We start from the raw sequence: 25,413 nt of genomic DNA, 5'->3' as shown, positions 1-25,413 counted from the left end.
TGTAGTTAATTACTATTACTTAGAACTCAATTGTATAATTACACTGTAACAAGGACACCTTCAAATAAAGTGTAAATCTAAGATTTTTTGATGAATAGAAAGCTCAAAAGAACAGCATTTATTTGAAATAGAAATCTTTTGTAACATAATAAATGTCAATTTAATGCAAATCTTTTTTAAATTAAATCTTAATTTACACAATCACATTTTTACTATCTCTTTTTGGAAATTCATTTATTGATGCAAAAGTAAATGCTTTCTATAATTTTTCATGTGACTTTACTTACTGTATAGCACCCAGTTAGGGTTAGGTTCTCAATAAAATAGAGCCCCAAGACAGTTAAAACACTAGTAACAGTGGCGTCAGCTGTCTGTGTGTTTTTACAGCCTTCAAACTGACTGATTTCTGAGATATCAGATGTTTGTTAGTAAAATGAAGACACATAAAACAAGCCAATTACACAAACACACACACACACAAAATCAAAAACACAAAGTAAATAGCCATATGACATACCCTGTCAGAAATATTTGTGCAAAAATTTTACCTTTGGCTTATACACTGTTGACTGCATATTAGTACTTTAAGACACTAATATTTACCCGTAAGGTAGTAATAAGCACCATTAAGGGGTAGATAAGGTACAAATGTGCACTTTTGAGGATGCCATCTCAGTAAAAAGCTGTTCAGGGGTCTAAAGGAAATTTTTTGATAATTTTTGATATTTGTTTCTGACATTGATTAAACAACTGTTACAACAATACAGTAACAAGAAGTTCCATGTACAGAGCTAGAAAATGAACAGAGCTTAAATATATGAGAAAAGCTAAGAAAACATCATATGATATCTACCTTTGTGCTGCCATCCAGCTCCTCGCTGTTGGAAAGAGTGGTGTTGAATGCTTCGGTGTGCTGCGGAGCGAGCTCCTTCGGCTTCTTACGCACCTTCCTGCCCTCGGCCCACCCTAGAAGGATGCACTGGCTCCAGAGCACTGCCGTCACCACAGCTAGCAGCCAGCAACGCATCTTCAGCACACCAGCCAGGAGACCGTGGTTGGGTCAGAAAGCAGACTCTCACAGTCTCTCTCTTTGCGGGAAGTTCTCGACTTTGAGAAATACAAAAAAAAAAACAGCAAGACGTCCCACACGCTTGACCTCACTGGAAGAAAAATACTGTAATAGGCAGGCAAAGCGATTAAGGGACTTGTCCACTCCACCTGATACCTCAGCCTAGTCTTGATCTTCTCAACAGTCAGCAGTATGAGGCAGGGGCTCAAGCTCCTTTGGCAAAAACAAAGCGAAGCTTACTCGACTATGAAATGTGTCAAGTGTGGAGTAGTCCTGGGAAATGACAGGTCGTCGCTGAGCTGACAGCAAATAAACCCATTAGTGAGATTTTTCACGCTTCCTGCCCCGTGGGGGGTACCAGAGGGCAACTGAAGAAGGTCCCAAGGTAGGGAGGGGGGAGTGGATGGAGATTACTCAGATTCCCTCTCACTTTCTCTTTGGTTCTTTACCTCCGTCTCACTCCTACTGGGATGTGGAGTCTCTGCGGTGATGCAGCGGAGCCGATTCTCTGGTAAGCAGTGCTGAGCTCTTGCCCCATCAGTCTTCACATGTGGTTCCTTCTTGAAGCCTAGGTGGGAAAAAAAGGTCCTGAGGGAATTGGAAGTTGGAAATGTTCCAGTTTTCGTAGCCTTTGGCCTTCTATTGCTTTTTTTTCTTGCAGGGAAAAATCTATGCCCCTCTGAGGAACTTCAAAGAAGTGAAGCACTTGATGGGACAATCACACCCAAATGCATCAGCCCAGTTCTGCAGGGTGATAAAAAAAACAAAAAACACACGTGCGCTCACCTTAAAGTGCAAGATCTGCGTGGACTTTGTGGTAGGTCTTGCTCACAGTTGTATTTTCACCCTCTCCAGATCTTATGCTGTTGCTCCTGCACTCTCTCACTCTGCTTACAGGAGGGCTCGCAGCAGAGTTTATCACAGCCCCCTCTCTGTCTCTTGCTCTTTCTCTCTCTCTCTTTCTGATTCCCTTGCTTCTCTTTTCCTCATCAGTGAAACTGGCAACCTCAGTGGACTCAGCCCTGTTTTATCTCACTAATGAAATACTCAAGTCTTGAGGGAAAGCTCTTTGGCAGGCAGACTCTAGGGAATGCGTGTTCATGTGTGTAGGTGTAAATCTGTGTGTGTGTGTGTGTGTGTGTGTGTGTGTGTGTGTGTGTGTGTGTGTGTGTGTGTGTGTGTGTGTGTGTGTGTGTGTGTGTGTGTGTAGTGTCCTACTTTGCAGTAGCTCTGTACATGTGACATTTAGTCTCAGAGAATTCAAACAAGTTGGAAAGAACTGCTTTAAGGCACTAGAATGTTGTTTGACCAGCTGACTAGTTATTTGTGTGTTTTAAAGAAGAGCTGAACATGAATTTACATGGAGTCACCAAATAGCTTGAAATATGTCCATCTGCATGTATACTCATTGAGATGAAAGTATCAGAAGCATGTTTAACAGTACAAACAATATTTCCCATTATATGAAAAAAACACAAAAAAACTGGCAAAACATGGCATTAAAGGTTAGTCTAATTTTAGTGGTCATCAATATAACCACATTCTGTCATTCCTCCATCCATTAATTTACTTACTGTTTCACATTAGCACAAAATATATAGGCTAATCATATTTTATTATTATAATATATCACACTTAAAATGGTTACATTATGTACATTTTTAACTTTGTGGTTAAAAATACAGTACTTTCTCTCAGCACTGCAACCTACTGGGAGATGTCCTACAACTCTTTATGCTCTTCCCCCCTCTGGTGGTTGCAAATAAAGAAATAAAGAAATAAAGAAAATGAAATGCATCTTACCAAAACTATTAGTTCTGGTCCAGGTTACAGTATGCAACAGCATCCAAAACTGTATGAGTTGATATGCAGTGGGAATCAGATGACAGAAAGTTGCCTACTATTCATCTTCTAGAATCTAGATGTTGTAGAGACCCTCTCAATTTCCTTGTCTTACAGATGGTATAAAGCCTGAAAAGGTAAAAAGACTGTTACAATCAAAATATTCTTCTCTTAATAATCAAGGGGAAGCAGCAAGGAAGAAAATATAATATTGTCCACTTAACAATAAATAGCCTACCATCTTTCTCTGGGCAAATGTAGAACACTGGCACAGGTATACTTCTCCAGATTAATTTATCATGGACCTTAATACACAGAAAGACCAAGGAATTGCATATAATAATTCTTAATATCCTGTATACGATTTTGGCCCTCTATATATGTACCAATATGGTCCTTCTGGTAAAGCTGCCCGATTAAGGAAGTCTTGCTTGATAAGAAGACTTGTGAGGACATCAACACTCCTGCATCTGATAGTTAAAAACAATAGATCTCCAAGCTAATGTGAGTTTGACATAACATTCATCAAAAACTAAACCAGTAAGGCTTTCGTCACCGATGGTCAGAGAAGATAAATGATATAAAAGATAAACATTCGCATTACTATATATTTCATACGCATTCATCAGCTGGTACAGTAGATGGCGATATATGCGTTATCCCTGTCACCTCATGTTACAGAAGAAGAAGATGCACGATTGCTGACAACGTAGCAATGTTTCTTTCCTGAACGCCTATCTGGTATCAGTCTGTGTGAAGTCTTGCGGTTGTCAGTTTGTCCTACGTCTGTTTGTGTGTGTTATCGGAGTCCAGAGAGGGAGGACGTCACTTTCAGGGTCATAAACCGCTCCAGTGACCAGCGTTTGGTCTCGAGTGGCGACGTGTACAGGAACTGCGCGATGAGCTGCACATAAACAGTCCGCTCACGGTGCCTCAAATACATTAGGCCATTGGCTACTATTCATTCATCTGACATTTGATTTCCGGAAAGGACCTTTCAAACAGACGACTAGGTAGGTTGTTATGTATTTCCATTCACAAGTGGCATCTTTATTCGTTCAGCAGGTGTAAACATAATGTGCTGATTCAAATGTAATTCTACCTGATAAAACGGTAACCGACATAACTAACTGGCTAAATAATTAATTAATTGTTATACTTCTGCCAATTTAAAACGACCTTGATTAGTAAAGCATTTGTATTTGATCTCATATTGAAAAAACAAACAAAAAAAACATCTGGTTTTAGCTGGTCTAAGCTGGTTTTCCAGTCTTTTCATAGAAAGTGCGCATAATCCCTCTGAAACCAAAAAAACAGCTTAGTTTGATGTTAGATTTGTTCTTTATTTCACCAGTAAACTGCACTCTCATTGAATATGTTGAAATGTTCTTATGCTTCTTCTTTTATTCTTAGGGTTTCAACAGCTGTTTATGACATTTATCAGTAAAACCATGTTTAACTGGAGAAGATCTCAGCTTAGCCACCTGGCAGTATTTGTGATGCTGGCTTTGAATGTTCAGGCCAGGCCAGCGAATATATCAGCATTAAAAGACAAACACCCCAACAACAGTAAGGAGGACAACGAGATCCTTCCACCGGACCATCTGAACGGTGTGAAGATGGAGATGGACGGTCACCTCAATAAAGACTTCCATCAGGAGGTGTTTCTGGGGAAGGAGATGGAGGAGTTTGAGGAGGACTCAGAGCCCAGGAGGAACAGGAAGAAACTCATTGAAATCTTCACCAAGTAGGTGTACAGCTGTGGAAACAGTGAGATTTTCCCATGATGTGCTTGGGTGTCATTCTAAAGGTATTTGTTACTTAACCCAATGAACAGTGAGCAATTATCGTATGTAATCCTGAACAATATAGTTAAAGATTTTCCGTATTGTGTTTGTGACATAAATCCGAGTGAAAATTGTCGGCAAAGAAAAAACTGTGTTAGGCAGGGTTTTGGTTATGTCTGTCGGTTGTTGATTGGATGTAGAAAGGGGCATAGGATGAGCAAGTAAAATGATTGGAGTAAAGTTTTTAAATGAAACATGCATGGATGAATCTTTCACAATAAGATCAACAAGATGTATTTAAAAAGTTCATGTCAAAGTCCTGCACTGGTCCTGTTTAGTAAACCCTCACCCGGCCCGCACCCACAGTACTTAACAGAACACCTGACCCATTGTCCGACATCAGCACTAATTTAATTCCGTACTCGACCCGTTTGACATAAAGACCGCGACCCGAACCGCACCCACATTAAATCTATTATATCAGGTAGACACAAATTATTTATTTTCTCATAACACAAGCAATCAAACCAACATTAGGTATTCTGAGTTGATGCATTTTAAGAAAAATAGACTCGCAGCCCAACGTGGTATAAATTAACAGAAAAAAACAATACAAATACTGTAAACAATACAAAACTTTTTCCTACATTGTGAACAATCTGCCCATAGAGGCTATTTTGTTGTGCATTTTTAATTATGCACATTTGTTCAAATCCCACCATAGGCTATACAGACGCTTAGAGGTCTTCATAAATTAAAATAACATAAAGCCAAAGACTAAAGCCTTTACTGTCATATAATATCGGTGATATTTTTGCGGATTTAAATGTGTCTGTCTCTCCTGAAACTCTGCAGTGTATTCTGTATGTGGCCGTTGATCCTCTTAGCAGCATGAAAGATAAAACTTTCATTCAAGTTGTCAATAGATTATATACAGAGAGCAAAAGTGATAACAAAAATATCTTTTGCACTACTTTTTAATTGTCTAATTGTACCTATTGCTATGAAGGACTAAAAATGACAGAACGAAAAATAAATAAATAAATAAATAAAAGTAGAAATAAATAAATAAATGCAGAAATAATAGTGAAAATAAATACATTTTGGTAATATAAGTGGCTATTTCTGTATTTTTACATGTATTTATTTATTTATTTATGCATTTCTATATGTATTTATTTATGTATTTATACATTTATTTATATATTTATGTATTTATATATTTATTTATTTATATATTTATATATGCATTTATTTCTACATTTATTTATTCCTACATTTATTTATTTCTGTATTTCCACATTTCTACATTTATTTATTTCTGTATTTCCACATTTCTACATTTATTTATTTCTGTATTTCCACATTTCTACATTTATTTTTCCCTGCGCATGTATGCTAATTGACCTATGGCTAAGCCACGCCCCCAAACGCGATGAGCCAATCACAGTACGCATGCTTACACGTCCATTGCAATGCATTGCAGTTAGTCAGTTTTCATTCGTTTTTATGTTTTTTCTTGTCATTTTGGCTTTTAAACAGCGTGTGTGTGTGATTTTGGTTAGGTGACAGTTGTAGGTTACAGTTTGACAAGAGTTTACAGTTTGACAAAAGCACAATGTTGTGTTTTACACAAATGTAAGTAGGCTAAACACTTTGCAGTTTTAATTATGTCTTGTATGAACAAAATGGAATTTTTATGTTTCCACTGTTCGATCGCGCCCGCTCACTGACACACACACACTGACACACACTCCAGCATTGCAATCTTGACATCGCAGCCTGTTCATTATTTTGCGCTCACACCAAACGCGAATAAAGCGTCAAATTCGAGCGTATCGCGTCTAGTTCGACGCTTGAACATTTTGAATCCAAAGCGAATAGGACGCGTATAAAGCGAGCGTTTGAAGCGAAATAGCATCAAACTATAACGTTTACACTGTGAACTGTAAATCTTTGTCTGGAGCTGAAGCTTTTCATCGACCTTCTCAACAATAAAATGATTAATATAACCCTCCAATGCATATTTAAGGCCCTTTTGGTGACATCGAGATGATATATAATCTTTCTGTCTCCAAAAAATCATCAATTGCCTCCTGTGAAATGTCTCCTACTGTGACAGCTGCCATAGCGCCTGTTACCGAATGTTGAATGTTTGTCTGAGAGTGAGTGGAGGGGGCGTGGCTTAGCCATAGGTCAATTAGCATACATGCGCAGGAAAAAATAAATGTAGAAATGTGGAAATACATAAATAAATAAATGTAGAAATGTGGAAATACAGAAATAAATAAATGTAGAAATAAATAAATGTAGAGATAAATACATATATATATATATATATATATATATATATATAAATAAATAAATATATAAATACATAAATATATAAATAAATGTATAAATACATAAATAAATACATATAGAAATGCATAAATAAATAAATAAATACATGTAAAAATACAGAAATAGCCATTTATATTACCAAAATGTATTTATTTTCACTATTATTTCTGCATTTATTTATTTATTTCTACTTTTATTTATTTATTTATTTATTTTTCGTTCTGTCATTTTTAGTCCTTCATATATTGCTGCATCATCAAACCTTTACTCTGTTTCTAGGGTGGATTTTAATAAAGACAGGAGCGTCAGTGCTAAAGAAATGCAGCGCTGGATCATGGAGAAGACAGAAGAACATTTTCAGGAAGCCGTCAGAGAAAACAAGCTCAGTTTTCGTGCTGTGGACCCTGATCAGGATGGTAGGTGTATATTGTTATTTAGACCTGTGCCATATTGAAATTATATGTTAAGCATGTATATAATTTTTGATTTCCGGAATGATGTTTTGATATCACATTTCATCTGCTCTTTACTGTTTTGGTGATGTGAAAGATAAATTTTACCTGAATCTGCTCAATTTGTGCTCTCTCAGGACATGTAACATGGGATGAATACCGTGTGAAGTTTTTAGCCAGCAAAGGTTTCAATGAGAAAGAAGTGGCTGAGAAGATCAAAAACAATGAAGAACTGAAATTGGATGAAGAAAGTAAGTTGTAATGTAGAAGGTATATTTGTCTAGTATGGTATAGTACTCTTAGTTAAGCCATTTCTAATGATATAAATAAAACATGACCTCACCACAGCTCAGGAGGTTTTGGAGAGCTTGAAGGATCGCTGGTTCCAGGCCGATAACCCTCCAGCTGACCAGCTGCTGAATGAAGAGGAGTTTCTCTCGTTCCTGCACCCAGAGCACAGCAAAGGCATGCTCAGATACATGGTCAAGGAGATCGTCCGAGATCTTGGTAAGCAAAAATTCATACCCAAGAAATGCAAACACATTTCTTGTGATTCTTATTAGAGCTGCTTTATAGCGTATTCAAATTGAATCGAATTTGTTTCATAATTTATGAATTTTGCAACATCGAGAACAGTGTTGGCGGAACGCATTACAAGTAACGCGAGAATTGTTACGCGAGTATCAGATTACTTTTTTTTAAGTAATGAGTAAAGTAATGCATTACTTTTAAATTCACAACACAATATTTACTTTTTAAAATAAATAATGCAAGTAATCCTGTGTTTTCCCATGTATTGACTGACAGCTCTCCTGTCCCCTTGTTGAGAGAAATCGGTAGTAAGTTGTATAGGCGTTGTGTGTTCTTTGTAAACATGATGGTTATTGTAATTCTAGTGAGAACATTTACTTATCTTACTTATCTTATAGTATAAAGCTCTATATAAATGAAGGGGACTTGACTTAAGTGTACTCTATATGTTTTAAATTCCTAAACAGATCAAGATGGAGATGGAAAGTTGACTCTTGCCGAATTTATCTCCCTCCCCATGGGAACTGTGGAGAATCAGCAGGCCCAAGATATCGATGACGACTGGGTTCGTGAAAGGAAGAAGGAGTTTGAAGAAGTCATTGACGCTAACCATGATACGATTGTCACCATGGAAGAGTTGGAGGTTGGTTAATGGATAATAGCACTTTTTTTAGCGACTAATTTTAATGCATATTTGTCTCTTGCTGATATTCTCTCTGTCCCACAGGAGTACATGGACCCTATGAATGAGTACAATGCTCTGAATGAAGCCAAGCAGATGATTGCTGTGGCGGATGAGAACCAAAACCACAACCTGGAACTGGAGGAGATCCTTAAATACAGCGAGTACTTCACCGGCAGCAAACTCATGGACTATGCCCGTAACGTACATGAGGAGTTCTAAGACAGTCTCCTCAAGTCTTAATGAATAAGAATAGCATGTGTATATATCCCTAGAGTGTCGCAAGGATGATGTTGGTCCTTGCTTGCTTCCCAGATTGGGATCATCAAGTGCTTTTGGGAATGTGTTTGTAACTGTACAAACCTGCAAGCCACAAAACCTTCTCTAATGTTGCAATGTGCAGGTATGACACATTAAGAGGACTCTGCCTTCATAACGTCATGTGATTTCCATATGAGCCCCATAAAGTCCTATATAATTAATGTTAGACACTTTGTCACTTTCAATAAGTTTTTGAGTGTTGATAATTAAGTGAAATGTCTGTATATGAGGAATTGGTGAGGGGAAAGAGCGTTTTAAATTTCCATGGATTAAAAAAGTAGATTTAATGTAAATAATGTAGCTAATTGGAGTGCCATAATATATAAATGTATTCATGTTTTGGGTGGGTTGCTTTTGACAGGGTTTGAGCATCCTGAGCTGCAATGTGATATTTTCAAAGATGACGAGCCAGCAAAATGATTTGGGAGGTCATTTTGTGAAAACTGTAATAGCACTTCTATTTGAAATCATTAAATGCAAAGCAGTCAAAAAGTCTTATAAAGAAATAATATTAAAAGGATAGTTCACCCAAAATGGAAATTTTGTCAAGTTGTTCCAAACCTGTATGAGTTTCTTTCTTCCTTTGAACACAAAATAAGATATTTTGAAGAATGTTGGTAACCCAACATAAAGAAACTCAGAGGTTTGGAACAACTTGAGGGGGTGTAAGTGACAATTTTTGTGAACTATCCCTTTAATTGAGACTGCATAGGATAATGAATCTGTAAATATGTGACCAATTTGCATTTTTAAGAACCCTGTTATTCACAGTTTGTTGAAGTCATAAATGTATATAGCCTGAATATTATTTTATTACTTTTAAGAATTGAATTTACCCTGTTACCTTAGCAATCTCTTTCAATTAAATATAGTCAGTATAATAGAGCAGCTTATTCCCTGTAGACATTAATATTTCTCCATTGCACCTGTCTGAGAGTTTGTTAAAAGTGATGCAAAGTAATTTAAGTTAAACAAAATAAATGCTTTGAGAGGAATTTGATTATTATAAACTATAATTTACCCTTTTTAAATTGTTATTAAAAATGGAAGGACCATTACATATGTATTTTCTCGATTTGACAATAAAGTTTTATCAAAATACACATTTGCCTTTAAAAAAAAAGAGGCTAATGTGTCCTACTGTCTACCTGTGTATAAATTTGAGCTCAGTTCTGGTGGTAATCCTTTTTGAGCATGTTTTGGTAATAGTATTTTTTTTAAATATCAACTCCCATTATGTTTTTCTGGATATTAAAATATAGCTGCTAATGTGTTAATCATCTTTGTACAGAACATTGACTGATCATATATTACATTGATAGTGTAGAAGTTCAATTGACTTGCTTAAAGTAAAAAAGGGAGAGTGCTGAATGTCATGAAGCTTTTAAATGCATTGTTTTGCATTATATTGAAATATATTTTCATGTTATTCTGTATTTATGCTATAGTTTTCATAACTAATGCATGAAATTACATAACCTTTCAAATTACTTAAAGGTTACTGTGAACACTGGTAACACTTGAAATATTTGTTATAGATTAGAGAGGTAAAATTTGGGCTGATATTTTATTATAAAATGCAGTACAGTAATTGAAGTTCACTGTATATAAGTATTATTTTAGACATATTAAACTTTAATTGGTTACCTTGTATCTTTATTCTTGTATCTTTTCTTTCAAAAACATTTTTTTTTTAACCATAAAATTTTATTTAGACATTCCAATTATTTATTGATACATATGGTGATTTTTAACTGTCGCTCATGTCATGTCATGGAATTCCACTCAATTTACAGTCAGTGAAATTAATTTCATTATGAAATTTTTACTTTTTAATTTGTAAGTGCAATGAAATGTAGAAACATTTACTTTCACTCAAATATGTTTTTGCTAGTTTTAATTCAATAACATCCTGAAAGTGTTTTCATTGCTATTTTTCTGGACTACACTACTGGTGTAGCAAAATAGAATAAAAAGTTGCATTTTTATAAGAATATTCCTCATCACTTATGTTCTCACTGACTAATTTGACAATGACTATTTTCTTAGTTTGAGGTGTGACTTGTGACATTTTTGTTTGGTTCAGTTCCTGTTGGGGAAGAAGCAAAACAGATCACATCCTGTTCAAAACGAGATGGTCAACATTTTTAGAGTTGGTTTAATTGTCAGTTATAAATTAAACATACTTGAATGAATGTTCTATATTTTTTTAATTTCATTTCTTACACTGTACACTTACACTGGCTACTGTGAACCCCATTGGCTCTTTTGGTTATTTTAATAAAATTTGACTAAAATTGTTTAATCGATTCAATATAAATACTGAAAAGAATCTTCATAACAAACAGTCTAGTATTTTTTTTCACTTCCTGGAGTTTCTAGTTTAACCACAAGGAGGCAGAAAAGTGTCAAAATTCATAGAATGTTGGTATGAGCATCACGTGTGCATACAAACTCTACGACCCTAATAAATATTATTACATGTTCTTTAATATCTACCGCAAAATCTGATTTACCTCCAGCTATTATTTGTTGTTATCTTAAAATCCATGCACAGCAGCAACGATTTTTGCAAACATTACACATGCATTTAATTTCCACACTTAATTCATCTAATGAGCATCCAGCTGGCAATCTTTAAATTATTAAAATGAGTGTTTTTTCTCTGTCCAATAAATAAAACCGTCCCAAATGATGAAGTTTTCGCAGAGCCCTACTATAGGGTGTGGCATTGTGTAAAGAGCAGACAGACGGGTTTCAAGTACGGTGGTGGTAGAGAGCCTTTTTTTTTTTCACTGCTAGTCTGTTATGTAAGGAGGGAGAGTCTTCCCACCTCCCCTCTCTGTTTTTGTTTTTCTCAATGAGCCAGGCTCTCCCTGACGCAGGCCCCTGCGCCTGTCCACTAGGCCCCTTTCCTGGAAACAGAGCCTGGCAGGGGCCACTCAGGGGCAGGTTTGGGGGTGGGGGGTGGGGGAGAGAGTGATTGTGGGAGGGGGTCTCCTTCCCCTTCCTGCAAATCACATGGCTCCAGACTTGAGTCTGAGCCTTGCAGAAACCTCAGATTTGGTCAATCTGGGCACAGCTCTCGTTGAGCATATGCGTTCAGGTCACTGAGTGCACGGACTGTAAGTCACTGAGGGTGGGGGGCTCTAGGCAGGATTAAGTAGCTTATATCCTGTTCACTGATTATTGATATGTACAAAGAGCCTGACGACTGAATGAATCCTGAAGATATCTCGGCATGTTGTGATACGACTGACTGTTTTCCACATATCTTTTTAAAGTCTTTAATTAACAATTGTTTACTGCAAGACAAGTGTTATTATGTTTACTTATAACATTACATTTAATGTTATACTATTAAAATATAAAATTGATTCCATATTATATTATTTTATCATATTTGTATTATTATATTTATAGGTATCACAGGAATAAATTGCATTTTAAACTTTTTACTTTTTTTTTTTTTTTTTATCAAATAAATTAAGCTTTGGTCAGTCTTCTTTCAAAAACATCTAAAAAAAAACAACTTTTGAACAGTCGCGTATTGTTATAATAAATTGAATGCATCTGATCTCTATGTTTGATCACACAGCTTGTCAGTTTTCTTGTTTGCTTGTCTTGGTAAACACCAAAGATGCTTGAGTGTTAGGGAGCAGGTTCTAATTTCGCCCTGTCCTTATTCAAGGCACCAATCCAGAATTGTAACCTTATGAAAACACAGGGCTAGGGCAAGTTCTAGGATTACAGTTTGGGTTTAATGTACTTTTTGCAGGCAGGTACAACTCCATGATGCTACTTCACTGATTTACCAAAGGGATCTACCTGGCTTCAGAAGATATCTGAGAGGAACCAGTTGTTAAGAGCCCAGTATTAATTCTACAAGAGTCTTTGCACACATTTTTGCACTTTACGTATTGTTGCAAATGTAAATTGTGAGAAATGGAACGAGTAATGGAAATATCACGTTTTATGCCTTTCTCCTGTGAAAAAAATTACACAAAAGGACAATAATTAGTTGAATCATTAGAATTTGCTCGTTTAGCCAATGATTTCTATGATTACTTCTACCTTACAAGAGTGACTGTAATCATTTTTTCAACCAGCTTTTGCTAACTTAATTTCAATATTAAGTCATTTTAGAGAGCGCCCGCATCTCGATTCGTGTTAAATAAGATAGAGCTTCATTAACTGTCATTTTATCTCTCAGCTTTGACCTCTGAGGAATGCTTAGTCAACAGGACAAACAAGGGCCACTGTCTACAGTAAGGAAGTGGCGTTAAAGTTTCAGTAACATAAAAGATTTAATTTGCAATGAACCGATAAAGTGTTGTTACATATATATAAAAAAAAAGCTAATTAGCATATTTTGGTGTCTTCTTATCTTCTTTATTTCCTTCTGTAAATAATATTTGTTTGATATTGTGATGTGTAAACCCAAGGGCTCTTTGGTGATCCCATGCCTTCCATTTGTTATGGCCGACTCGAGGCCACAACAATATAGGGAAATCAAAACAAAAGATCGATATAATGAATAAGGTGTATTACATAATTCTAAGGGTTTCACAAAGTGCAATAATACATTTTATGCCATCTGAAATGTCCCAAAATGCCGACAGACGCTAGATCCCGTTTTAGCGAGGAAACAAGAGGCCAGCCGTAGATGATGTCACCTCTCCGTACACCCCCCCCCCCCCCCCCCCCCCCCCCAATGCACGGAACCAAAACACATATATCTCCACCTCCTAATTTGAATCAGGTGTTCCTCATCTCCGCTGCCACCTACAAAACCAAGAGAAATACATAACCCAAAAATACAAAGAAAACAAAACACACCCACACCCATAACACATTGCAGAATTGCAAAAACACTTTTTCAAAAGCAGAACATGTTTTGGAACTCTCCGGCTTACACTTATTTTAGTCACATATCTGACATCTGCACAACTTCCACATTTCTGTAAACAGTTCTTGTTTATGTCTTGGTTTTGTGGTATAGAATTGGTCCCGTTTGGGAATAGAATAGATTTCCAACATAGGAGTTTTGGGCAGTACTCAGGCTGGTAAAAAGTCTGTGGCTCTTTTATCACTTACATTTAGCATTCTCTACCTCTGTTCACTTGATTGAAAGATAAAAAAAAATGATAGAAATAAGGGCGTAAAACTTCTATTTCTGTTTGAAAACATGCATTACAATATGACTAATAAACAAACGTGCAACATTCATGGAAATTATTAATTGCAGTAAATGTAGCTGCACATAGTTGCATCATTAAATTAGCACCTATGGGTTGTGCTAGGCATTATACAGGGAAATTAGGGCGGGTCAAAAGTCATTCAACTTTCATAGTTCAGAAATTATGCACCTTTTTTTCACACAGCTGACAATGACAGTTTTACAATGATGCCTCGGCCAACTATGTTTCAAATCATGACATTAAATGTTGTCAAAGTTGTTATCTAATCTAAAATGATTTCATATTTAATTACTGGATTAACGAAAAGATTTTAGTAATGCCATACTTCATAACCTAAAGGAATTCTCATGCTGGAATCAAAATTACACTTGCATTAATTTGAGTAATTAAAATAAAGTATTCAACACTCAATTTATTTGTATTATTCAAAGCAACTTTGATATAATTTAATTAATAATTTGATTGGGCTTCAGTTTATTTATTTATTAATACACTAAAATGGCACTTAATACAAATTGTCTTTGAATGTTAGACTAATGTTTTTTTTTATTAAATTACCTATTTTAGCACAGAATCTTAGGGTTACTCGAGTTGTGAACTAATAATACTAACAGTTATATTGAGAAATGACAAATAGCCTTCATTAATCCTCTTCATCATCATCCTCATCATCACAACTACAGTGATGAGGAGGATCAGTAGGAAAATGGGTGGATTAGGTGTGATGCTATTTGAAAACAAATATTACAAATTTAATCGCATCACTCATTCTTTGCTATTCCCTCATTATTAAATTAGCATTCCGACACTGTAATTTAGATTTAATAGGACTACATCTTCTGAATACTGATTTGCGACAAAACCAGCACTGGAATGTTTTCGGTGTGGAGTGTGCAGAACAGAAGAATGCTTCAGCTACTCCCACTTCCTGGTGATCCAATCCGAAACGACCAGCTGTTTCAAGGCGCCCCTTCGAGTCCGTCCAAAGCAAAACAATACACGGAAAAACAAAAAATCGTCAGTTATCGACTATTTTCGCTTCTTATCTTCTTAAATTATACATCTGAGCGAATTGGTCGTGTCTTTTTTTAAAAGGCTATTTTGGATCTACCCCAGTTACGGGGTTGTTTATCTGTAGTAAGGGGAACTTGAAACCGTCCTTGCCCCATGTCCTCGGTTGTTTTTCTTCTTTCGCCTGGATTCTCCATGTTGTTGGAGAAAAAGTGAGGGCTTTACCTAGACCAGAGGGGGCTATGGATAAATATACGAGCGATAAAGTAACCGAGACGCGAATCCTAGAAAATAGCAGATAAGATAAAACAAAAACAAAGTGGCATGCCCCTCCCATATGGAAGAGAATAGAAGGCGGGAATAAATAAATATCAAAATAATTTGTCGCCGTAGGTTTGAGATATTTTTGTGCGAACTGAAATTATTCATTTCAAGCCTCGCTAGCTTTTAATGCCACTAAATGCGGACCGACTGTTTGTCGCTGGAAAAGGTTGGTTGGACGTTAAGGGCTGTGCGTTTGTTAGATGGAAAGTTCTATCATCACTCAAGTGCAGAGAGAGGATTCTCGGTTGTCTTCGAAAACAGGTAGGCAATGCGCTGTCACATACTAAATGGTGATGTTTCCGCGCTGTCATTTCTAACGATCACATATTGGCCATTTTCGCGTCACACTGTTCGATGTGCGATTCGAACATGTTCGATGCTCGCACTGTGTGACAGTTATTTGTCATATTGAGCTGATTGACATGTCACAGTCGCGAGCGGAATTCGTTAAGTTCCAACCGTTGAAACTTAACGAATTCCGCTCCGAACAGCGAAATGTAAATAAAATCAATATCGCATTTCAGGATATATATATATATATAAGCGCTTCGTCTTTCATTGTAGCGTACTTAAGATAAATATCAGCGTAACTTAATTTTATTATTATTTAACGTTACATGTTTTGCTGTTGCAGTCAAGCATTGCTGAATGTTTACGTGATATGATCAGTTTTTAAAAGGATTTTAGACGACCTGCAGAAATCTTTTTTTTATTTGGTAATTGATGTATATTAATAAATTATTATTTTCTATTTGTTTATTTCGATTTTAATTTATTTACACAATAGATTCTGGTGTTTTTAAAGCAAACATGTAACCAAATGTTTCACGTTAAGACACTGTTGTTTCCTCTTCTGTGGACGTCGTTTCAACGCTTGGTTAATGGATAATTTGAGTGACATGTTGTTTTAACGTTATGCGGATTGTGTTTCAAAAACATTTTCTGTTTAATCGACTTACCTACACTCGCGTATCTCACGCTCTTTCTGAAGTAAAACTGTACAAAATATCGAGTTGAAATGTGAAAAACATCGGCCTAATGGAGAGCGCAAGGTGCCGCGCTGGAATGCACAACACACCCCTCAAAGCAGCACACGCCCTCCATCTGCCGCGCGACGCTACCATTACACACAAACACACACACACACACACGTTCAAACCTTAACGGTTAATGAAGGCCTTATCTAGATGTTTAACGAGGAAAGGCCACAGTGTTATGCGGAAAATAACCATTATGCGGAAAGTAACCATTTTGTAACCCCTTACTTACTACCTGGCGGGTCAGTCTATCTCCTCGCGGTGTTTTGACCAGTGTTTTTCTCATGTCTCGTCAATATGCGCAGAGCTGTTGCGCTTATTTTAGATCTGACGCAAATACGATATCAACAGTATGACCATACTTAACTGATGTCAATTAGGCTGTTATTACAGATGTTTACGATCTCTGAACTAGTGAATTACGAGCTGCCATAATGTTGGGAAAATAGCCAAGCCAAGTCTGCACAAATTCCTTGAAGACCCCTTGAACTCAGTTTGTACTTGATGGCATCAAGTGTCCAGTGTGACCTTTTTTTTTGTGGCCATAATAGCAAAGGCTCAGGAATTATGGTGCTCAGGATGTGAACAGATGAATTAGTGCAAATGTAAGACAAATTAATATAAAAAGGTTAAATCAATTTACAAATATAGTTTAAAACATATGTGCTATTTAGTTTCTAAGACATAATCTTTGTATTCATGATAGTTTCATTTAAAAACATTTTGTGCAAATATTTTGATTCAATAACTCTGAAACAGTCAAGTGGTGTAACCATGTAAAAAGCACTACATTCTGTCTTTTCACCTTGCATATACATGAGTGTACTCAACTTCAAAAACATTTTCAAAGATATTTTTCAAGGCAAAAATATAAATTTATGAGTCATGTTGAATATCAAAAAAGTGCTTAAAAAAACTCTAAAGTATGTTTTTAACAAATGAAATGGCTGCAATTCACAGTCTAAAGGGGTCCTCTGTTGTATGACATGACGACAAAATGGCTTCCCACTGTCTGTTAGAAGTTTTTCAAATATTAATAATATTATTTTGGAGAAATGATAATAAATATTTATCCCTAATTTTAAGAATTTAATCTTTTTAATGAGACTATTTTCTTTTTTACGATCTTTAGAGTTACACTACCTAGACGTTTTTTTTTTTTACCTTAACCCCCACGATAAAATATCAAAATTCATTTTAATTCAGAAATTGAAAACATGAAAATATCATAGAAGCCATGTATTCAAGCCATTTTTTTGAATAACAGAATAGATCTGTTCTATGTCATCATTGACCCCCTCAAACAGATAGCCTATCAAATGCAAAGAATAATTGTGATGTTTATGTAAAGCTGTGTATATATATTTGCTATAGTACCTTGTGGAATTAGATTAATTGATTTTGTTGAATATATTGCATTAATAGTATTCAAATCTAGCAAGAACTCTGGTTTAGAAATTTGTAATGTAGACCTTTAGCTTGTCATTAGCTGAGTATCCATCAGCTATGGTTAAGTTGAACATCATAACCGAGTGAAAATGCAATCCATGAATATAGGCAATGAAAATCAATACTTAGCTGAAATATAATGGTCAGACAATATGGATGTTTTTCAACAACCAATACTGAGGCTGATATCTAGAGATCAGGGTGACAGACTGGCGATGTAATGCCAAATATATATACGTATTTCAATTTAATGATAACAAATTGTACTATCCAAAGACAGATATTCTCAAAATGACCAAATCTTTTATTAACGTCATCGAAAATGCGGTCTGTCACTATATACTGAATGTGCTCTAAGAGCTCAGTGAATTCTTACTTTGAGCATTTTTATTATTTTTAATCAGGAAAACCATTTTGATATTTAAGTGCATTAGAAATGTGTTCAGTTTAGGCCAGTGCTCATGCAACAATCTGAATGCCTGAAAAATCGCTTCCATATGTATTGGTAATGCGTTATGTCTAAAAACGATTTGTTGCAGACCAAATCTAAGACATTTTGTCTAGGAAAACATTGCTGCTGTTATACCAGTGTTAGATACATGCAACACAACTGAGAAAAAAAATCTAATTTAGCTGGTCCAATTATAAATATCAAGAACATGTTATTGTTTTCTTAACAGATTCCTTGGACTCCAGTTACACACAATCCCTTGAAACTCAAATCCGTGTTTGCCATTTAATTCGCCATGTAGATTTTTATTATCTAGGAAAATAGATGACAATTCACTGAGGATGAATTTAGTAAATGCTAGATTTATAGCAGTTTTCTTTTGTACATCTGCCTTTTGGGAAATTGATTTAAAAATTTTTTTTTTTTTACGCACTCTCATTTGATCAGATCTGAGCAGAAGTGTAATAGCTAGAAATACTGACCACTTAAAAGCTTCTAACAGAACCTTTGACGGTCCTTAATAAAACACTCCTTCCACTCTCCGCTCACAAAGCTTGTCAATATCGCTTGATCCTCATGTGACAAATGTTTTCAAGAAAGTGCATTTGAATTCATGGACACATTTTCCTTGCACTCCATTTCCTGAGTCCTTTTGTTAAGCAGGGCGTTATCAGAGAGTGTACAGATGGGCAAATACAGCACAGAGTAAATGATGACGAAGGAGGCCATTTTCTCTCATCCTCCCTCTGCTGTGCATGCTGCTCGTATGTTACATAAGATGATTCCTATGGCTACATAAGTCCCCATAGGGAACAAGAGGGAGAAGAAGTGCCTGGGATCAGCCCCTGCTCATGTTATGGTCAATTCCTTCAGCTGAGAAAAAAAAAAGAAAGAAAAGATTACCAGTACCGAAGTTACATCACCATAGGAATAAAAACAGATTCTAATCACTGCATGGCGTACTTTCATGTTGCAAGAGCATTTATGGCCATTTTTTTCATTTTTGCTTCTTGGGAATCTCAACAGGCATGTCTGAACAAAATCATGTTCCTCTTACATGCGAGCAAAAATATGCAGAAATATGAAAATATGCAAGGAGCCCCTCTGTAATGCACAACCAAGCTCGTTACAGATGTTGTGTTACAAAACATAGGTCTCATTTCTGTGGATAGGAGTCAAGTCTGTGGCGTATGCACTTTTCTGCCAGGCTCTTCTGTGATGAAATGGCAGGAGTGGCGTGTGTGTGTGTGTGTATGTTTTGCTCTAAAGGTACAGCAGAAATGTGTGGGCTTTCCCGCCCTCTGAGATTATATAACATATACCAGCCGTAGCCAGCAGTCTCATTTAAAACAGATTTTCTGTTTCTGTGCAACGTGTGCCATCTCTGGAGAGGGGCGGCTGAGCATTTGGTCATTTTGATGTTGATAGGCGCCACATTTACTGACCAAAACATACATTTCATTCCAGTGCTCTGAATTATTTAAAAGATCCGTCAAGCCTCAGTGGCGCATTCGATGCAAATGTATCTAGCTGATTGGCGAATGTGAATTCAAGTTTTGTTTGTCGTCTATTGGAGACTAAAGTGGTTAATTGAAAATATTTATTAACATTTACTAATGTACTCTGGGTGGGGTTTGACAGCACTTAATGGGATTCAAGTGGGATTGTTTTATAAACCACGCAACATGAGCCTTTTTATGCTATGTTTATGCACAACAATTATCAGCAGGACTGATATATGCAAATTATGCATTTAAAAAGGGTTTTATTGTTTTCAAACAGATCAGGTGAATAAAAACTCGCCTCAGAAACCTGGAAGTCGGAATATCTTCAAAAAGCTCATCTGTTGCCTTCGAGCTCAAGATGCCCAACTGCCAACGACACCTTCCCATGATGCCTTGCTAGCGCCCGAGGACAATGGGACCATTGCCAAAGTATTATATGAATCATTAATCAACACTTTTTGTTAGTTTATATACTTGACACATAAAACAAATTAAGATTAAGCAGATTTGTAATATGTTCCACTTTACATTGGTAAATTGTAGATGCCTGTTTTTATGTACATTTGTTACATTAATACCAATTCATATTCATAATTTCATCACATATATTTGGATAGATTAATACAAAATATTAAATTTAAAAACATCATCTGGATGTGTAAAATGATATGTACTTTGCATACAAGTATGACAAGTAGTCCCTTTATTTATTTTTGTGTAAATCAAATATACATTTTTCTTGGTGTTGTTGACCCTCTGTGTGTTCTGGTCTCACCTGTAGATACCAGGAGAGCGTCTGCTGCCAGAAGTGACCTCTCAGGACCAGGGGAAGATCTGTGTGGTCATAGATCTGGATGAAACACTGGTGCATAGCTCCTTTAAGGTACACCCTGTAACACTGATTAATATTGTAATTTTGATGATTTAAGGAAATACTGTGTAACTGAATATTTCAGAATAGATAACTATAACATGTGCATGTAAACAACAGGGTTAATAACAGTTTCTCACCCCAGCAATGTTCTTAACCATATCCACATTGTGTTTTTGTAGCCAATAAGCAATGCCGATTTCATTGTGCCTGTGGAGATTGAGGGGACCACACACCAGGTGAGATCTGATAAATGTTTGTGTATGTGAGAAACACCCTGCCAGTGCGCATTGACTTGAAGTGTGCAGGACATCTGCTTGAGGAAACAGTGGAGATGTTGTTCTATATTCTAAAGTGAATGATGAGCACCATCTGCTGGACTGATGTGAGAACAACACTTCAGCAGTGGAGGAGGATTGCGACGTCATGTTGTGTACAACCACAAGAGACAATATTTGCCCATTGGAAAAAAATCTATATTTATATTTGTTTTACTCCCAAAACAAAAAAAAAACAAAAAAGCAGTGTTAGAATACTTCTGTTTTTAAAATGTGGAGATTGAACTCACATTAAAATATTCCTAAACCTTTGTTGTTCTCGCCCACTTTTCATGGAAAATCTGCATTTGGCCTCTGCCTGGTTCAAGTAATCCAGGATAGGTTAGTTCCCACTAGTACGGCCTATTCTTGATTACTTGTTTCAGGAGGAGGCTACGAGCAACAGCACTCGACGCGCCTTAGTGCGCAACACAACATTTTGTGATTTGTTCTATTAAAAAAAACTACATTTGACTCTGAAGTCTCAACTCTAAGTGGTGCGTTAAAATACATTTGTCTCATATACAACAAACTCATCTGTGTTTTAGGTGTATGTGTTGAAGAGGCCATACGTGGATGAGTTTCTCCAGAGGATGGGAGAACTGTTTGAATGTGTTCTGTTCACTGCTAGCCTTGCTAAGGTATCAAAACATACATCACATCTCATGTTTCTTTAGGAAAATGGTAGAAATTCCTTACTAGATGCTGGTTAGTTAGTTTTATAGAGTTATGCCCTTGTAGTGTCAGATTGATTTTCTTCTCCAGTAACAGGTTTTCCTTAACCCATCCCTCCTTCTCCCCGTTCATGGCTCTGGTAGTATGCAGACCCCGTGACCGACCTGCTGGATCAGTGTGGCGTGTTCCGGACGCGGCTGTTCCGTGAATCTTGTGTGTTCTATCAAGGCTGCTATGTTAAAGACCTGAGTCGCCTCGGCCGTGAGCTCCACAAAACCCTGATCCTGGACAACTCCCCTGCCTCATACATCTTCCACCCTGAAAATGCTGTAGGTTTCACTGTCCTGCTGTGTAGATTCTCCCTCTTGCTATTTAACACTTGTTTATTTTGCTGTATTTGACATATCCAGTAGAGTCCAAAAGTCTATAGATAGATAGAGATATTGATATATATAGAAATACCATATATATATATATATATATATATATATATATATATATATATATATATATATATATATATATATATATATATATATATATATATATATACACACATGTATGGTAATACTTTTATTTAGCAAGGATGCGTTGAATTGTTAAAAAAAGTGACAGTTACAAAAGATTTCTATTTCAATTAAATGCTGAAAGTGGAGCTTTCCAAAAAAAAAAAAAAAGAATCTCAACCATTTTGGGTGTGTATATCCGTGGAAATATCAATGCTTTCAAATAAATAAATAAACAAGTAATAAAAACTCAGTGAGTGTTTTAGCGCAATTTTCTCACCTCATGGGATCACAACACTAAGAGATAGTAAATCTTTTCCTGGATTTTTTTTGTGCGTTCCCGAGATTAGACCTTCCTTAACATAATGCCGAAAACCCGAAGTCTCTAGGTGGTCTGGTTGAGGAGTAGATAGAAGTGCAAGATTGGTGCGCACAGACAGAACAGAAATCATGAGTTAACAATCGCAATTTGTCCGGTGGAAAATTGCGCTAAAAAGATCTACACTCACTTGTTTCTCCTTAACAAATTATTACATTTTTTTATTATGCAACAAAGCACATATGGATTATTCAAACGTTTCGGCAATTAGCCTTCTGATGAAACATTTGAATAATTCATATGTGCTTTGTTGCATAATAAAAAAAAATTAATCATTTGTTAAGACACACGCGAGTGCAGATCATTTGTTTTTTCATTTGAAAATGGAGCTTTGCCATCACAGGAATTTTTTTTTTTAGAAATTGTACATGTAAAAATATATTAAAATAGAAATCAGTTTGATTTAAATTGATCAGAAATCATTTGAAATTGTAATAGTAGTACTGTTTGACAGTATTTTGGTCAAATAAATGCAAAAACAACAACAAACCTTTATATATATATCTTTTTTAAGTACAAAATATGTCCTTTATATATATATTATCAAACATGTACACTCACCTAAAGGATTATTAGGAACACCATACTAATACTGTGTTTGACCCCCTTTCGCCTTCAGAACTGCCTTAATTCTACGTGGCATTGATTCAACAAGGTGCTGAAAGCATTCTTTAGAAATGTTGGCCCATATTGATAGGATAGCATCTTGCAGTTGATGGAGATTTGTGGGATGCACATCCAAGGCACGAAGCTCCCGTTCCACCACATCCCAAAGATGCTCTATTGGGTTGAGATCTGGTGACTGTGGGGGCCATTTTAGTACAGTGAACTCATTGTCATGTTCAAGAAACCAATTTGAAATGATTCGAGCTTTGTGACATGGTGCATTATCCTGCTGGAAGTAGCCATCAGAGGATGGGTACATGGTGGTCATAAAGGGATGGGCATGGTCAGAAACAATGCTCAGGTAGGCCGTAGCATTTAAACGATGCCCAATTGGCACTAAGGGGCCTAAAGTGTGCCAAGAAAACATTACCCACACCATTACACCACCACCACCAGCCTGCACAGTGGTAACAAGGCATGATGGATCCATGTTCTCATTCTGTTTACGCCAAATTCTGACTCTACCATCTGAATGTCTCAACAGAAATCGAGACTCATCAGACCAGGCAACATTTTTCCAGTCTTCAACTGTCCAATTTTGGTGAGCTCGTGCAAATTGTAGCCTCTTTTTCCTATTTGTAGTGGAGATGAGTGGTACCCAGTGGGGTCTTCTGCTGTTGTAGCCCATCCGCCTCAAGGTTGTGCGTGTTGTGGCTTCACAAATGCTTTGCTGCATACCTCGGTTGTAACGAGTGGTTATTTCAGTCAAAGTTGCTCTTCTATCAGCTTGAATCAGTCGGCCCATTCTCCTCTGACCTCTAGTATCAACAAGGCATTTTCGCCCACAGGACTGCCGCATACTGGATGTTTTTCCCTTTTCACACCATTCTTTGTAAACCCTAGAAATGGTTGTGCGTGAAAATCCCAGTAACTGAGCAGATTGTGAAATACTCAGACCGGCCCGTCTGGCACCAACAACCATGCCACGCTCAAAATTGCTTAAATCACCTTTCTTTCCCATTCTGACATTCAGTTTGGAGTTCAGGAGATTGTCTTGACCAGGACCACACCCCTAAATGCATTGAAGCAACTGCCATGTGATTGGTTGATTAGATAATTGCATTAATGAGAAATTGAACAGGTGTTCCTAATAATCCTTTAGGTGAGTGTATATTAAGTATGTTAACAAAGTTTTGAAATTATATTTTCAATGCTTTCTTAGTCTTTTGGACCCTGCTGTATATGTAACAAAATATTGTTGTTTCACCCTCTGAAATATGTACATATAATAATCCCAAAATGATTATATTACTATTAACCCATTAAGCTACTGGCATATAATAACCTGTGTGTGCCTTTAACAGGTTCCTGTCCTCTCCTGGTTCGATGATTCAGAGGACACTGAGCTGCTTCACCTCATCCCAGTATTTGAAGAGTTAAGTCAGGCTGATGATGTCTACAGCAGACTCGAACAACTCAGGGGTCCATAATCCCTACACTGCCAGACCAGGGCAAACCTCCATGTGTAGCACTGACTGCCAATCACACACAAGCGGCTCATATGACAGTAGACTCCGCCTTCTGACCTGAAAACAAACACCAAAGCTCATAATTCTGCTCAGCACAAAAAATGGATGCGGTTTTGCTACATGGTTTGAGGGACCTTAAACAGTTAGTGATGATAAATATCGGGGTCAGAGGCCAGCTTTGTCTCAGTCATTGAGCTTGCCTTTTGCAATAACAATTTACAGATTTTATATTCCTTTTTTACTTTTCTATTTTTTTGTTATTCGTTTTTTTTTTTTTTTTTATGTTTATGATGACATCCTTTGGGAGATTAAACAGATTGCAGGGTCTAATTAAGTCATCAGTAATCCGCAACAGTGAAGCTGAAGCACAAGTTTCAGGCCAGTCTCTCTATGCAAGTTCTACCTGAACTCGTCTTCACACTTTTTTTAATCTTCAGCATTCATAATCACTTTAAAGGAAAACAAGTGTTGCTAATGTATTCCAGAGAAATGCCGCAAATGGAATACACATTGTTTTATCCTACA

The 25,413-nt window shown here is 36.5% G+C and overlaps 3 protein-coding genes across 5 annotated transcripts in view; 2 read left to right on the top strand and 1 right to left on the bottom strand.

Annotated features, from left to right (window-relative positions):
* c1qtnf12 (C1q and TNF related 12) overlaps positions 1-2,893 on the bottom strand; it is a 14,012-nt gene extending 11,119 nt beyond the window's left edge. The window contains exons 1-2 of one of the 3 annotated variants that reach the window (XM_079849878.1): positions 2,873-2,893; positions 854-1,637 (exon numbers count right to left, since the gene is read on the bottom strand). In XM_079849878.1, coding sequence (XP_079706004.1) covers positions 854-1,027 — 174 coding nt within the window. In that variant the 5' untranslated portion in view covers positions 1,028-1,637; positions 2,873-2,893. Of the gene's footprint in view, positions 1-853; positions 2,112-2,872 lie in introns of those variants that run through there. The other 2 variants (XM_079849877.1, XM_079849876.1) reach the window with 2 other exon arrangements.
* A 641-nt stretch (positions 2,894-3,534) lies between these two features.
* Positions 3,535-10,172, top strand: sdf4 (stromal cell derived factor 4). The gene is made up of 7 exons (XM_079849516.1): positions 3,535-3,924; positions 4,325-4,658; positions 7,321-7,457; positions 7,631-7,744; positions 7,842-8,000; positions 8,492-8,667; positions 8,752-10,172. The coding sequence occupies exons 2-7, from the start codon at positions 4,342-4,344 to the stop codon at positions 8,926-8,928; spliced, it is 1,080 nt and encodes a 359-aa protein (XP_079705642.1). The 5' UTR covers positions 3,535-3,924; positions 4,325-4,341; the 3' UTR covers positions 8,929-10,172.
* A 5,004-nt stretch (positions 10,173-15,176) lies between these two features.
* Positions 15,177-25,266, top strand: ctdsp2 (CTD (carboxy-terminal domain, RNA polymerase II, polypeptide A) small phosphatase 2). Its single transcript, XM_079849517.1, has 7 exons — positions 15,177-15,824; positions 20,283-20,434; positions 20,787-20,888; positions 21,059-21,115; positions 21,742-21,834; positions 22,012-22,197; positions 24,724-25,266. The coding sequence occupies exons 1-7, from the start codon at positions 15,764-15,766 to the stop codon at positions 24,847-24,849; spliced, it is 777 nt and encodes a 258-aa protein (XP_079705643.1). The 5' UTR covers positions 15,177-15,763; the 3' UTR covers positions 24,850-25,266.
* Positions 25,267-25,413: the final 147 nt, after the last annotated feature.

The sequence above is a fragment of the Squalius cephalus genome (genome assembly GCF_949319135.1).
Source record: "Squalius cephalus genome assembly, chromosome: 18".
In the NCBI taxonomy this organism is placed as follows: Eukaryota; Metazoa; Chordata; class Actinopteri; order Cypriniformes; family Leuciscidae; genus Squalius; species Squalius cephalus.
Note: the sequence above shows the minus strand (reverse complement) of the source record. Positions and strands in the feature narration are given on the sequence as shown.